The sequence below is a fragment of the Globicephala melas genome, chromosome 3 (genome assembly GCF_963455315.2).
Source record: "Globicephala melas chromosome 3, mGloMel1.2, whole genome shotgun sequence".
NCBI classification, from domain to species: Eukaryota; Metazoa; Chordata; class Mammalia; order Artiodactyla; family Delphinidae; genus Globicephala; species Globicephala melas.
The window spans coordinates 155,382,015-155,396,666 of NC_083316.1; the positions used below are offsets into that span (position 1 = coordinate 155,382,015).

General features: G+C 57.7%; 2 protein-coding genes across 13 annotated transcripts; one reads left to right on the forward strand and one right to left on the reverse strand.

The window, feature by feature from the left end:
• Positions 1 to 1,277: 1,277 nt before the first annotated feature.
• MRPL55 (mitochondrial ribosomal protein L55) lies at positions 1,278 to 5,378 on the reverse strand. Of its 9 annotated transcripts, none has more exons than XM_030844778.2 (4): positions 5,234 to 5,378; positions 4,316 to 4,393; positions 1,912 to 2,116; positions 1,278 to 1,508 (listed from the first exon to the last, which is right to left on the reverse strand). In XM_030844778.2, exons 2-4 carry the CDS (start codon positions 4,339 to 4,341, stop codon positions 1,359 to 1,361), a joined length of 381 nt encoding a protein of 126 aa, XP_030700638.1. In that variant the 5' UTR covers positions 4,342 to 4,393; positions 5,234 to 5,378; the 3' UTR covers positions 1,278 to 1,358. The 9 variants fall into 9 exon arrangements, with proteins under 9 accessions (XP_030700638.1, XP_060152749.1, XP_060152748.1 ...); XM_060296766.2 differs by having other exon boundaries at positions 4,316 to 4,396; positions 5,147 to 5,365; XM_060296765.2 differs by having other exon boundaries at positions 5,147 to 5,362.
• On the forward strand, positions 5,165 to 14,591 carry GUK1 (guanylate kinase 1). Of its 4 annotated transcripts, none has more exons than XM_030844769.3 (9): positions 5,389 to 5,541; positions 6,005 to 6,157; positions 11,719 to 11,832; positions 12,082 to 12,123; positions 12,236 to 12,332; positions 13,569 to 13,707; positions 13,782 to 13,866; positions 14,051 to 14,136; positions 14,277 to 14,591. In XM_030844769.3, exons 2-9 carry the CDS (start codon positions 6,091 to 6,093, stop codon positions 14,310 to 14,312), a joined length of 666 nt encoding a protein of 221 aa, XP_030700629.1. In that variant the 5' UTR covers positions 5,389 to 5,541; positions 6,005 to 6,090; the 3' UTR covers positions 14,313 to 14,591. The 4 variants fall into 4 exon arrangements, with proteins under 4 accessions (XP_060152745.1, XP_030700630.1, XP_030700629.1 ...); XM_060296763.2 differs by lacking the exon at positions 5,389 to 5,541 and adding an exon at positions 6,932 to 6,990 and having other exon boundaries at positions 6,072 to 6,157; XM_060296762.2 differs by lacking the exon at positions 14,051 to 14,136 and having other exon boundaries at positions 5,165 to 5,541.
• Positions 14,592 to 14,652: the final 61 nt, after the last annotated feature.

A 14,652-nucleotide genomic window follows, 5' to 3' on the forward strand; every position in this document is an offset into this window, starting at 1 on the left:
CTCAGTATCCGAAGTAAATTGAGCTAGTTGTAGGGCAAGCGCGTTCCGTTTATCACCAGAGCGAACCAGACTAGATTCAGTGATAACGGTGCTAGTGAGTGGAGGGGTGCCACTCTATTAGCCGACCCCTGCTGAATTGAAACCGTCGGGTGAACAAATGTTCTCTGAGGAATTTACAGCAAGGTGTCAAGAGTGTTATTCTGTATGCCCTTTGTATTAGTCCTTTCACAAGACACTGCCCTCCTTCAGGTTACTCAGTGAATTCACCTGATGGGCTGGCAGGACATTAAATGAGAAGAGGCCTTTCACCTGGCCTTCCTCTGAACCTGCTTTCTCGGGGAATCCCTCACTTGCCTGACGGCTGCCGGGGGCATCCTTGAGCAAGCCAGGTTGGCAGGGCCTGAAGTGGACAGCTGCTGTGGGGGCCGGGGGGTGGTGCAGTGCAGTGGACGTCCCCGTGCAGCTGTACAGTGCTGGTGTGGTGAGTGGACCAGATCTGATCTAGAGATAAGGTACAGGGTTCATCTCCCACAGGCTGCTGGGTCCTGCCTCCCAGGTCATGAACAGAACGCCGTCCCCACCATCTACTATATGACAGTGCTCTACAACTGGCCCTCAGGTTTATGAAAAGGAGCCTGACAACCAAGGACCTAACAAGAAGCAGCCTCAGGCCTGGGCTGGGTCAGCTGCCTTAAAAAGGCTGGGAATTGCTCCCTTGGGTCTTGCAGGAAGGCTGCCAGGGTAAAATCAACCCCTGGAGCAGAAAGGCAGCAGTCAACTGGAAGGCCTAGCAGATTGTAGCTACAATGCACTGCAGACCTCAGTGGCATTAACAAAGAGGAGCGGCCAGTCCCTTTGGCCCCTTTGATGGGGAGCACCTTCCCACTGCATGCTGGGTAGGGCTGAGGGAGCCCTGGTGACGGGTAGGGCAGGCCAGCTGTAGGCTAGGTGCAGATGTCCTTGGATCCCAGACACCCTGCTCCTCCCACCTACTTTTGGTGGCCACTGTGCTCCCCCAGGAGAGTCCCTGGTGCCCTGAGGCTGAAGGCAGCGCTAGAACCAAGGGGGCTCCAGGACCCAAAGGGGCAGGTACAGCAGTGGCCAGGCTTCCCTGCAGTAGGAAGAGCACCCATGACCTCGGTACTGTTGAAGGATCACATGCCCTTTGGACCTCATCCTAAAACCACAACTGACCTGATTCTAAGCTCTCCATTCAGCTCAGTTGTAGAGACCCTCAGGCTAGGGCACATGAAAAGGAAAGACAAGATGGACACAGCTTCGTGAACACATGATTTAAAGACACATGCCCCTCCCTGCTCCATAGCATCCCCCTCGGTCAGAGCAGCTTCCAGGCACCATCACTTTTTGGTCCAAAACTGCTTGTACTGCTCCACATCGAAGTCGTCACCGAGCTCTGGCTCCTCCTCCTTCTCTTTGACCTGGGCCTCTCGTTTCCGGAACCGTGCACGCCTCTCCTCTGGGGACAGAGAGTCCAGGTCCACGGGCATCTGCGGGGAGGAAGGGATGTGTACATGGCTCAGGTGGAGTGTACTAGGATGTTCTCCAGGGTCTCCACTTCACCTTGTTATCATCTACCACACAGTCTAGGTCTTATGTGTTCTGTTGGGTTTTCTCTCCCTTTGAAGCTTTTATTTTTTAAAAAACTTTTTCTGCTTGTTTTCTCAAGACGTGATAGTTTTTTGAATACACACCTCACTATTGCTTTCTCATCTTGATGTGTGGAGTGAGCTCCAGGTCACCCTCCTCCCTCTCCTCAAACAATTCTGACCCATGACTCGCCTTCCCTCCCCAGTCCAGTGATGGTGGGTTCTGACCCCATGAACCCCTAGAGGAGCAGTTTCTACAGGCTAAGACCTGCACCCCAGGGGAATGTTGGGGAAGGAAGCTTACTGTGAGTATCTGTCGAGGCTCCCGGTAGCGGATGTGGATGGTGGAACCATCCTGCTTGACCAGGAGCACAGGATAGAGGCGTGCGTAGGTCTGCCGGTGCACTCGAGTGAGTGAGGCTCTGTTGCAATCAGCCCGCTGGGAGGACATATACAGTTGGCGGCGGCTCTCAAGGGCAGCCCCTGTCACCACACGCTGCCAGAGCAGGCTGCAGACACACACGTGCTGGTCAGCGGTTGGTGCCAGGACCAAAGTGGCCACGCAGCCCAGCTCCTATGGGGGCACACAGCAACCCGCACCAGGGCAGGATGTGGTCAGAGTAGCTCCACCCCACATCCAGAGAGGCTGCAGGGGTGAGCCCACAAAGCTCTCAGATGGGTGAGGACAGAGTCCACAGCCAGGACCCTGGTGGGTGTCTCTGGTGAGGCCTGGCCCCATAGCTAGGGTGCTAGACTACAACGTTGAGTGGGAAGCTGACTTCCAGGGGACTGCAAACCTGGTGCTTGGACTGACCATTTGAGTCCATCCCACGCCCCCTTCCCCATTCACACATTGAAGCCCTAACCCCCCGTGAGATGGTGTCAGGAGGTGGGACCTTTGGGTGGTGATTTGGATTAGATGAGGTCGTGAGGGTAGGGTCCCCCCAGTAGGATTGGTGCCCTTATAAGAGGAAGAGACCAGAGAGCTAACTCTCTCCTCCATGTGAGGACACTGCAAGAAGGTAGCCATCTCTGAACCAGGAAGAGAGACTTCACCAGAACCCTGCTGGCACCCTAATCTCAGACTTCCAGCTTTCTTAAGCTGCCTGGTCTGTGGTGTTCTGCTAGGTCAGCCCAAGCAGACCGAGACAACTGGTCCACTTGGCTTCTGAGTGTGGTGGGCGCTCAGCCCTCCCGCACACAGCAGAGCACATGCTCCAAGGTGACAGGAAAGGGCTAGGTACTCTTCATGCCCCACTCTACCCAGCCACGTGACCCCACATTTGTCTCACCCACTCCGGACCTCGATTTCCCTGTCCCAGCCTTTCCCTGTGACCCCCCGCCCCAAAGTCCCTTCCAGGCTGGCTTTCATGCAAACTTGAATTCAGAGCCCCAGGCTGTGCCTCAGTCCATCCGTTTCCTCCCTCACAGGTTTGAGGAAGAATGCATTCAAACAAGTACCAGAATTTCCTGGAATTGTCGGGTACTCTGGAAGTGACCTTCTTCTCCTGGCATTCTTTTGAACACTCACGGTGGACAGGCATCCTGCACACTCACCATGTGCCTTTTCCCAAACCCCTCACTGCATGGGCAGTCACATCATTGCAGACCTTCCCAACAGCCTCCCACCTGGTCCCCATTTCAATTCCAGTTAAGTTCTCCTGCTTTGTGGGTAGTGATTCTAAAAACCTGATATTCACATCACTTCAGTAGCTCCCACCAGACTTTCAGGACTTCCCTCTCCACAAAGCAGCCAGCATGAGCACATGGGCCACGCACAGCCACAGTATGGCAGCCTCTGCTTTGGTTGTGGTTCCCACCACCCCCTGCACTCCCCAGCTGACACCTCAGGCTGAGGGCCCATCTCCTCCACTAGCCTGATGGCCTGGGGCAAGAATTGCATCTTATTTGCTATCAAGTCCCAGACCCTCCCTAGCTAAGTGCTCGTAAATTTTGGCAAAATGAATCCAGTCCCTGCCTCCAAAAGTGCAAGACTGGAGAAAGGAGGTGGTGGGCAAACTCCAGCACCAGAGGAACCTGCAGTCAGTTGGGCAGGGCCTGTACCTAAGCAGCACCAGGGAGCCCAGGGCACAGCTGCTCCAGAGAACCTGGGGTTGGTGACTCAGGAGGCTTCTGGAAGGGGCTGGAGTCAACCCTTGAGGGGAAAGAGTGGATGTTTTCCCACCAAACAGCAGCTGCAGTTCCAACATGAACCTTCTCCAGCAATGAGGGCCCTCCTGGGAACGCTGCAGCCCGAGTCCCTTCTCCATTTTCATACTAACCCACAGCTTCAGGTGCCACATCCCTCTCCCTAGATTCCACAGAAACAATTCAAAACCTGCATTCATTTTCTCCTCCATCAATACTTCTCACCTGGGGGAGACCAGGGAGTGAGAGGAACATGCAGACGGGGAGGCAGTTCTGGTGGTAAGAGAAGGAAGGCCATGATCTTCTCCATGGCTGGCCCGCAGGCTCTGAATAGGACAGTGACCACCATCACATCTGTTTGGTGCCAGGTACTCACAAGTCACTTCCATTCCTCCTTCAACACTTAAGGTGTCCACACATATGTACTTGTATGTATTCTCCAGATAAACACACTGGCTCTGGAGGTTTTCCTGAGGCAGCAGACCCTAAGGTTCTTGAGTTGGCATTCTTTGGGTGGCCCCATTACAGCAGTCCCGAGAGGCCTGGAAGTCCGTGCTTACCCAAGCAGTCTGCCCTTGGCCACCATTCCTCCTGCAGCACGTGAAAGCCCAGGGTCAGTCACTGGCCCAGTGTGTGACCTGCTAGGCAAAGAAATGAGAGATCTTTTTAAAAGGCAGGCTTTTCCAGCTAACTGATTCTCACCAAATCCCAGCCAGGAACAAATTGGTCTCCGAGACATTACCAGGTCAGTGCCAGTCTTGCCCAGTAACCTATCAGGCTTCCAGCCCTGACCTGGCATTAGAATCACCTGTGGAACGTTTTTGACCCGGAGATGCCCCAGTCCTACTCCCCAAAACTCTGACTTAGTACGTCTGCAGCAGGGCCCGGGACCTTTCTGGTGGGTTGCTGAGTCAGGGGAGCCACTCTGAGGATGGAATGCAACGTAAACGGCGAAGACTAGCTCATACCTTGTTTTCCAAGGTCATTGCATTCTCACAAAATCCAGCGAGGTAAAGATTACAAAAGGGCAGCCGCGGCTTACTAAACCTTGAGTCCCAGGGAAACTGAGGTTTCCGCGGTGACAAACCAGTTGTTTCAAATGTCGAAGACCTGATGTATCAGACATTCAGACCCCAGGAAAAGAGCCCTCCCGGCCGAGATGAGAAGGTTTGCCTCGCTATCCCCAGTCAGGGCAGGGCATCTGCAGGCTTCCTTCCGCCTTAGGACGTGACTCAGCAGGACAACGAAATGCTATAAACCTCCCAAGCGATACCCGCCCATTCTCTCGCCCTCGAGGGCGGCTTGCGGCGGGGCCCGGACCCTCCCTTGGGGGAAGCCCTCCAAAACCCGCGCGACGCGGCGCCTTTCCGGCACCAACTTGCCACCCTCACCGCCTCCGGAGCGGCCTCGAGGACCAGCGGCCAGGCCGCCACTGGCCAATCGGGCGCCGGACTGGCCAGAGCCCAATCCACAATCACCGTAAACGCGGCTTTCAGTTCTCCTGCGGCACGGCCACAACGTCATCCGGCGGGCGCAGCGTCCTGCTGCGCTGACGTACAGCCTTGAAAGGCGGGGCGAGGCCGGCGCAGCTCTGACCAGCTTGCCCGCTGGCTGAGGCGGGTCCGGCGCCGCGAGGAAGTGCTTCTCTGAGGGGCGGAGAGAGGCCGGGCCGGCGCGGCGCTACTCTGTGACGTACGTCCCCGCGGGCGGTGGCGGCGGCCCTTCATGCTGCGGCGCCCGCTGGCCGGGCTGGCGGCGGCCGCCCTGGGCCGGGTCCCCTCGGACGGTGAGTGGCGGCCCCTCGCGTGGGGGCGGAGGTCCGGGCGCGCGCAGGCCCACGAGAGGGCCTTCCTGGGGAGTCCGGTCCCGGCCTCGCGTGTCGCTGTCTGAATCCGCGGAGGAGAGACGGGGACCGCCGCTGCTTGCGTGCGAGGGGCCGCCAGAGCCCGTGCTGAGCGCCGGTGTCGTGGACCTGCCTGAGGGACTCGTGGGGCTGTGCTCGTGAATTCTGTCATCCCGCCAGGCACCGAAATTGCCCTCGGCGGTCCTCAGTGGTTTCCAGAGTTCCGTCTCGGAGCGAGCAAAGCAGGGTAGACAAGGAGAGGGTAGTGTGTCTTCTCATGGAGTTTGCAAATTCAGGGAGGCTTTCCTTCGCTTTGAAGTTGTATCCCGTGTGTCTGTGTTTTAGAATTGCTTTTGGTAGTTACTGTTTTACTTAGACAAATTAAAAGCTGGTTCCCCTGTGTCAGTCCTCAAAATGTAGGAGGAAATTCTCCTGGCACGGGAAGCTCCAAACAGCTTGTAAAACCCCTGCAGCTTGAGGACTTCGTGCTGGATGCCATTGTGGACCCTGCAGGATGCGTGGGGGCAGAGAGGGGAGCAGCCTGACACCCCTCTCCAAGGTGGGCCACACAGCAGAGCCGAAAACCCTGCGAGATCAGGGTTTTGAAAGACCTTAGGTTGCCCCTGGTATGGCAGAGTCGCAGAAGTCCCGATTAGCTCACCCGGCCTGTAGACATATGTAGTCTACCCCGAGCTCAAGAGGAGCAGCACAGATAACAGTTGGGAAACCCTCCCGGTGGTCCAGCTTTGGTGCTATGTTTGGTTCCCAAATATTGCCAACGCAGGGGCGTCCTAGGTGGGCAGAGCTGACTGCTCCAAGGACTCCCAGCCAGGAGGGCCCCTGGGACTGCTACAGGTTCCTGGCCAGCCCCACAGCCCAGCGCTGCTGGACATTGCAGATATGGGTACTCCACGCAGGAGCAGGTTGTTGGTGGCAGGCCTTCCTGACTCGTGGGCATGGTAGCTGGGGTTCAGCTTCCCTCAGGACAAGACACCTCAAGTCTAGGTTGCTGGAGCTGCCCATCTGCTGATTTTAGACATTGTTTTGGGAGCAGTGAGAGGGAGTGAGTCTCCACCCAGATGTTGGTTTGAGGAGGAGCAGTGAGGGGTGCCACCTCACATGTTATCAATGTCTTTTGATAGGGGGTGGAGGAGGTGGAAGCTCAGGTGATGATTGGCCAGTGTGGGATGAGGCCCACGGGGACAGGAGGAGGGAGGCCAAGATGTGCTTCTCATGGTCAGCCTTGCACGAGTCCCCTGTGAGTGCCCCTTGGCAGCATGCCTGGCCAAATGTGGACTTTTCTGGACTTTTCTGTCACTCTTTCACTTCCCAGACCATGACTTGTGAGGGACCCAGGAAAACCTTCACCTTCGCCACCAGGACGGATGTGGGGTGGGTGTGGCTTCCTGTCTTATCATTGACAAGCTGAATTTCCTGCCACGTGAGCCCCCACCCTGCCCTTTTCTTGTAAGAATTCCACACACTTGCCTGCACACACCAGGCCAGCTTGTGATCTGGGTTGGTGCCACACCAGTGATAGGTGTAGTTTGCTTGGGCTTTCCTTTAGACTCTGAGAACACGTTGATCCAGCCCTTGACCTTTGTCTGGAACTGGTAAGATCAGCAGTTTATTTGAGGAGCACATTCTGCAAGTTCTGAAGTTGTACATTTTTCTTCAGCCACACCCAAACTTTTTTTTTTAAACACTTGAACTGTTGATCTCCATCGTTTGCGTCACATTTAGCATAGCCCAAGAAACACGTTCAGAGGATTTGAGGAAGAGCAAGAAGGAAGGTATTATGATGTGGTTGGGGGTGGAAGGAAGTGACCCCAGTTCTCAAGGAGAAAAGGGGAAGCACAGAGGGTGAGCTGTTGGGGCACTGGTATGGAGGCAGGTGCTCTTCAGTCGGGCTCTGACCCCTGGCTGAACCTGTGTACCAGGCCTCTGTTCCCCCTGGGTCCGTGTCTGATCCTGTGCGTGCTGGGCCTTGATTTCCCCTGGTCCCTGGCTGAGCCTGCATGTTCCAGGCCTTGGTTTTCCCTGGTCCCTGGCTGACCCTGGGTGTGCTTGACCTTTGTTCCCCTCTCTGTGAGAGTGAACGCTGCCCCAACCAGAAGGGCTTGGGCTTTTTCTTGCTCCACGATTTGTATGTCCTGGACCCCTTTCCCTTTCATGCTCCCTCTGCCTTCCCTTAGGGCTAGAACTGAGGATCTCATGTGGGACTGAATCCTGGTTCTTCTCCTTGATGGAAAGAGATCCAGATGCAGCTGTGTAGTGCCATGACAGGCCTGAGTCCTCCATAGTGTGGCTTCTTGCCAACACTTTTGAAGGACAGGCTTCCTCTCAGGGAAGGCATGGGCTCACCCCACTGCCGGGAGAGGAGGTGAGAAGAAAATCGCTGGCTGCGTTGTGGCTCTCCCACTTCAAGTCAGGTTCTTGAAGGTTAAGTGGTTTCTTAAGGTCATTGGGCCAGGACATGTCCCACACACGGAGCACCTGAGGCCAAGGCCAGTGTAGTCCTCCTGTCCCACACAGCCTTTTTGGGGGATAGGGCATGACCAGCTATCCTAACCCAGATCAACTCATGTCTTGTGGCTTGTGTTTCGCAAGAGGGCTGATGGGGTTTGACTTTCTCTTCTGTGTATCCTCAGAGGGTTGCACCTTGTCTTAGTGTCTCATGGAGGAGTGGGGAGGGAAGTGGGGTGGTGGCCATGCCCAGCCCTTGGGACAGGGCGGGAAGGCAGGTGGAAGCAAGAAGGAGAGCAGGAAATGCTTCTCGAGGCAAGCCTTCCAGGGCTGCCTGAGGAGCTCCTCGTGAGGGGTTCCAGCAGAGAGCATTCCAGAATGCACAGGCTTGCACCAGCGACTCCTACAGAAATTGCATCCCTGATCCTTATTGCTGTCCTTGTGAAATTTCCAGTTTCTTTCCAGGAAGCTGGGGTTCAGAATGGTGGAATAGTCAAGGAGTAGAGGATACAGAGCATTCCTAACTGCCAATCAGTTCTACCAGCTGCTGGGGCCAAAATCAGGCTCAGGGGTATCTGGCACATTTGATCACTGGGACTGAGAGGCCCTGAGGTCTGTCCCACACTGAGTGTGCTCCTGTCAAAGGTGGCTTTAGTGAGCACTCTATCACCATGATCACTGGGTGGAGCCCAGTACCCAGCGACTCCCCAAGTGCCTTCTGCAGGGCTAGTCCACTCCAATGTGGTCACTGTGGCTCGGGCCCTTGTGCTAAGAGGAGGTGACCTCAGGGAGGAGCCCCACGAGAGGAAGGGCTCTGGATCCCACCCACCTCAAGGCAGTGGTGCTAGGTGGGTGCCCCCTCCCCTTGTCATCAGTAGTGTAACCTTTGAAGGAGGGCACGATGGATGGCCAGCACTGGGAAGGCCTGGGGCCTGGACTTGAGGGGCAGGTTGGGGCTCAGGAGGATACCCTGTGAGGAGTGGGCTGGCAGGGTAGGGTGATGATTTGGACCCAGGCAGGGAGTGAACTTTGCAGCCATCAGCCAATCCCCATGCGTGCATACATACCTGCTGCTTACTGCCAGTGGTTGTCGGGCTGGGGATGGGATGTCTCAGTGGGATGCAGGTGCCGTGCCCATGCCCCCAGGGTTCACAACATGGGGTAGAAAGCCAGATAGAAGCCAGGTAAGATGATGAGTAAGACTTGTGCACAGCATGCTCCTTGAGGGTTTCAGGCGCTGGGACTTCCACGTGTAGTGTTTGGTCCTGATTGAAGACATGTCTTCCCTATGCAGGTTTGCAGTGTCCAGATGTTAGAGCTTATGACCACAACATCTGGCCATGATTGCAGGCATGGGGAACAGGGCAGGAACTGCCAGGGAAACATGTTAGGGGCCTGTGTGCTGGCCTGGAGGCACAGGGCAGGTCAAGACCATGTAGCCTCTGGGTGTTGCTGGCAGGTTTACAGTTGAGGGCTGTGGGACGTGAGGGCGGGGCACCTGTTCAAGTTGGCAAAGGAGCATAGTGTTCCTGAGGGGCTTCTTCATAGATAAGCAGGATGGGTCCTCCCCTCCCTGGAGGTGGATACCCCAAGTTGGATCCAGAAGGCACCAGCTGCATCCACTGAGTTGAGGATTTGTTGCTGTGAGCAAGGCCCAGGTAGGCTTTCTGGTCCATCTCTTGTGAGCATTGCCATGTGTCCACTTGATGTTGCCCCCGCCCTGGAGAAACTCACATTCCTGTGGCGCCTACATGCTGCCGGGTCCTGGGAAGACCTACACTGCTGAACAACCACAGCCCTCCTGCTTGCAAGGTGGGGAGGCAGTGTGTGTGCGGCGGTGACTCGGCCCAGTCCAGAGGCCAGGCAGTGTGGTGGCAGACCCCAGCCTCCATTGCCTTTCTCTTGCCAGGGCTCCTCTAGGAGCAGCAACCTTACTCAGGGGCTGACTGGCCCCCAATATCTCCTCTGTCCTCCTATGCCCCTCCACCCCGACGTAGCTCTCTCCACAACCGTGGTCACTCACTGTCAAGTCAGGACAGACCCAGGGGGGTGGGCTGGGTTGCCCACAGGACATTCATTCTACAAAGGAAGGAACTTTGTGAAGGCCAACAGTGAGCCAGAGATGAGACCTTCCCATGCACCAGTCCTTAGGGTAGGGCGGGGGCTGCGGTCTATTGGGCAGCAACAGCAGTGGGCTTAGAGTCGGACACACACACATGTGGGCATTTGTATGGTGGCACTGTGTCTGGGTGGGAAAGTCAAGACACCAGAAAGGAATTGGGAGTCCAGTGGGACCGTTGCTAGATAAAAACGGTGTACTGTTGTCATAGGAAACTTGGAAGAGACAAGGGAACTAAGAACGGGTCACTTAGAAGTGACAGGTAATTGATGAGCTCCTCTGGGTCCATTTCTTCTATCTCTCTTCAGCAGGGGAACGTACCTGTTTCCCGACTCCTTCTCCGGGGTGTTTGCATATGGCATGATGGTCCCAGAATAGCTAGCTATGCTTTAGCCAGATTACCCAGGTTGGCCTCATTGCGGATTAGGGAAGCAGTGACCACCTGGGGCCCGGCTGGAGAGCTGCCCTGGGCTAGATGACTGGGTGTCCCCAAGCAGAGTGGCCTGTCCCTCCTGGGCCTCATCGCTGGTCTGCTGGCCACTGACTGCTCCTCCACACCTTACCAGGCACCCCACAGACAGAGCCCTGCTGGTGTAGGCCAGCTCACCACACGCCCTCCCAGGGTCTCCCTCCAGAGCAACACATAGCCTCCCAGCCCCCTAGCTCAGTGCCTGCCTCAATTCCTGTCTTCTGAGGCTCCAGATGCACCTGACCTTCCTCAGCCCGTCTTGTTCATGTGGCTGGGTGGGCAAGTGCGCATCTCTAGGGTGAGGAGCAGCCTTTGCCCTCTGCTGAGCAGGTGGTGCTGGCTGCCCTGGGAGGGATTTAGTGCTTAGAGGGTGGGGAGCAGGCAAGGATTACCACTCTCCTCTCAGCTCATCCCGAGCAGCCCCAAGGTGAGCACGGAGGCTGCACCCCACGCAGAAGGTAGGTCCTGTATGAGGGGTGCTGGGGTGATCCGATGGGCACAGAGCAGGCTAAGCTGATGCTTCCAGAGCTCCCCCACTATTCCTGCCCTCGGCGTGTTCACCTGTGGCAGGTGTCTGAGCCCTGTGCTATGAGCTGGGAGGGTGGCACCCATTGCTCTCCTGCTGGCTTCATGAGACCCAAGGATCAGAGAAGGGGAGTCAGGAAGCTGTGGTCGTTTGTGGTCAGCCCCTTGCTTTTCAGTGGAAGTTCCCAGAAGAGAGCTTGGGTTCCGCTGACCTTGACCAAGGGCACCTCTGGGGTGTGGTGCCAGGAGACACAGGAATTGGGACCCGGACATGCCCCTCCCAGGAGCTCCTTGACGGTGGGATAGGAGTGGACAGCTGGGGAGGCCACACATTTGTGGTCAGTGCATGTATTACCAGGTAGCACGCCCAAAGGGAGGCATAGCCAGGGTTTGAGCATGGCTCTGAGTGACTGCCCACAGCTCTGCCCAGTTTCTGGGGTGAATTCACTTGGGGCAGAGGTGGGGGCACTGCAGCCACCTCGCCCACTTCCATAGGGAGCAAGGTCCTGCTGATATTTGTCTCCCCCGTCCCCCGCTACAGGGATGTCAGGACCAAGGCCCGTTGTCCTGAGCGGACCCTCAGGGGCTGGGAAGAGCACCCTACTGAAGAGACTCCTGCAGGAACACAGCAGCATCTTCGGCTTCAGCGTGTCCCGTGAGGCCCCAGGGGAGGTGGGGGAGGGTCTCAAGGAAGCTGGGGGCGGGGACCCCTGCTGACATGCTCTGAAGCCCCCCACACTCCCACACGGTGGGGCGGAAGCCCCCACACTGCTGACCCTAACCTGGAGCCTCCTCTCCCATACCCCCAGATGGGCTGAGCCAGGCCCTGTGGGCAAGGCCCTGGGGATGGGATGCCTGGGGCTCCAGGTGTTGTCCCAAGTCAGTCACTGGTACTTGTTCCTAGACACCACAAGGGACCCGAGGCCAGGAGAGGAGAACGGCAAAGGTGAGCTTGGCCAGCCTCAGTGCTCCAGCACAGGAATGGAGCAGCCCTCCCTTTGTCAGAGTGATGCATGAGGCCTCAGTCTCCCTCCCCATCAGCTCCTCCTCCTTTGCAGATTACTACTTTGTGACCAGGGAGGTGATGCAGCGGGACATTGCCGCTGGAGACTTCATCGAGCATGCCGAGTTCTCAGGGAACTTGTATGGGACCAGGTGAGCCATGCTTGGGGCCCTCCCTTCCTCCAGTTCTCTCAGGAACCTAGAGTGGGCAGCCCAGGCAGGGGTATCTCTCTGTGGGCACTGAGCAGCGGGTGTCCCCTTGACTGGGCCCCAGGTGGGGGGTTTCTTTCTATGGGCTGTCTGGGCAGTTGGGGCAAGGGACCCAGCCCCCCAAGGGTCAGGATGGAGCCACAGTCAGGGCTCTCTGGGCCACTCCCTCCTGGCCCAGCCCCACTTGTGTCTACCTGGCCAGGCTGCTGTGAGAACAGTGGGCCACACGAGGGCCTGGTATGCAATGAGGACTTGGAGGACCTGGGTCTCATAGGTCGGCAGGTTGCACTTTTCCCCACCACCACCTCCAGCCCCTGGGGTAGCCTGTGAGGGTCCCTGGCACAACAGCAGCTGCCCCTTCCAACAACCCACCAGAGCGGGGTCTTTGCTGGCTCCTCGCACCTGGCTTGCAAGGCCTGGAAGCAGTGCCTTGACACAGGCAGGCGTGCCTCTGTGCATAGCCTGTCCCTCAGCCACCTAGCTGGGTGAGGCAGGGACCACACAGGACCCAGCATACTCTGCCCCAGGTGCAGATGGGAAGAGTGGTGGGCTGCCAAGTGGGGTCATTTGGCCACTGTTGGGACACTCAATGCCTGCTGAGGGGCAGTGCCCCCAGTGGATGAGGAGCACGTGGCACGTGGTGACCCTAGGGTGAGAGGCCAAGGCCTACAAAGGGTGGCCGGGGATGAGGAAGCCCAAGGGCGTGCCGTGTAGTTCTGTGGGGGCCATAGCCAGGGCATCCGTCTCCAAGCAGGGCCCCAGCATGCAGGATATGGGAGGGTGGTCGCCATCGCTAGCCTGAGGGCACGATCCAGGGGGTGATGCCAGAAACTTCTGGAGGCATGATTGGCGGGTGGGACTGATTGGGGTGATGGAGTGGTGTGGGGCCTGGGAGCAGGTGCCAGGAGAAGGAGAGGCCCTGGGCCAGGGTCTGAAGGCGTCCCTCCCTACTGCCACACCAGACCAGCAGAGGGCCCCCTTGTGCAAGGGTTGCTCAGGGAGTACTTCCAGAAAGAGGGAACAGATGCCACAGTTAGGGTGGGCCCCTGTGGGCACCCCCAGAGAGGCCCAGAGCAAGGGATGGGCAGTAGATGGTCCCACTGAGGCTCTTCGAGGCCGTGGGGTCTGCTAGGGCCTCAGGAGCCCACAGCTGAGCAACCCCCTCCTATCATCCCCCAGCAAAGCAGCTGTGCGGGCCGTGCAGGCCATGAACCGCATCTGCGTGCTGGATGTGGACCTGCAGGGCGTGCGCAACATCAAGAAGACCGACCTGCAGCCCGTCTACATCTTTGTGCAGCCACCCTCACTGGATGTCCTGGTGGGGGCTGAGGGAGGAGGGCGGGGGGGCAACCCTGGAGGCTCTGACCTTCTGACTTTCATACTTCGTCTCAGGAGCAGCGGCTGCGGCAGCGGAACACAGAGACGGAGGAGAGCCTGGCTAAGCGTCTGGCTGCTGCCCGGGCTGACATGGAGAGCAGTGAGTGTGGGCACCTATCCCTCCGTGTCCCTGGACCCTCTCCAACCCCCACAGTAGAACAGTCCCACCCAGCAAGGGGCAGAGGAGGGCTGGAGCCATCACCCAGCACTGTGGTCCACGTGAAGGGTCCCCGGACCCCCTCCTCTGTCACCAGAGCCTCCACTGACCCTGCCCCCACCCTCAGGCGAGGAGCCCGGCCTGTTTGACCTGATCATCGTCAACGACAGTCTGGACAAGGCCTACTGGGCCCTGAAGGAGGCGCTCTCCGAGGTGGGCTGGGGGTGGAGGTGGGGCCTCAGACCTCTGTCTGGCAAACGGGGAAAATAGGCTGGGACAGGTGATATGGCGGCCCCAGGCCCTGGGCGAGACCCTCTTCCTTTTCCCAGCCTCTCTTCCTTTCTCCCCGGCAGGAAATAAAGAAGGCTCAAGCAACTGGTCACTCCTGAGCAGGTCCACCGGCTATAACTCCTCAGGTGGGGCCTAGGGCCTGGCACCCACCCGCAGCGGGCCAGGATCTCCGGCGGTGGCTCTGCTCACCTCAGCTAGCACCCAGGGTTTGGGGTGCTGCCTATCTTCCCTCACTCCCCCACCGTGACTGGAGGAGTTTGCTCTCACCCCCTCTCCCCATGTCCATTTCTAGGCTTCCTCCCCACCCTGCCCTATCAACCCCCCTCCCATGGAAGCTGGGCCAACATCCAAATAAAAAACTGCTGGGTTAGAGTGTCCTTGAGCCCTTGGATCATGGCCCTGGGTGGGTGGGGCCACGGTATACCACTCCGGACCCAC

Bases quoted from the DNA above. Each gene is read 5' to 3' on its own strand.
- GUK1 (XM_030844769.3), top strand. From the start codon at position 6,091: ATGCCATTGTGGACCCTGCAGGATGCGTGGGGGCAGAGAGGGGAGCAG. The intron at 11,833-12,081 runs GTGAGGCCCCAG...ACTTGTTCCTAG, and splicing joins CTTCGGCTTCAGCGTGTCCC to ACACCACAAGGGACCCGAGG. The intron at 14,137-14,276 runs GTGGGCTGGGGG...TCTCCCCGGCAG, and splicing joins TGAAGGAGGCGCTCTCCGAG to GAAATAAAGAAGGCTCAAGC.
- MRPL55 (XM_070045295.1), bottom strand. From the start codon at position 4,144: ATGGAAGTGACTTGTGAGTACCTGGCACCAAACAGATGTGATGGTGGT. The intron at 2,117-3,980 runs GTGAGAAGTATT...GTGTGTCTGCAG, and splicing joins CACTCCCTGGTCTCCCCCAG to CCTGCTCTGGCAGCGTGTGG. The intron at 1,509-1,911 runs GTAAGCTTCCTT...TCCTCCCCGCAG, and splicing joins AGCCTCGACAGATACTCACA to ATGCCCGTGGACCTGGACTC.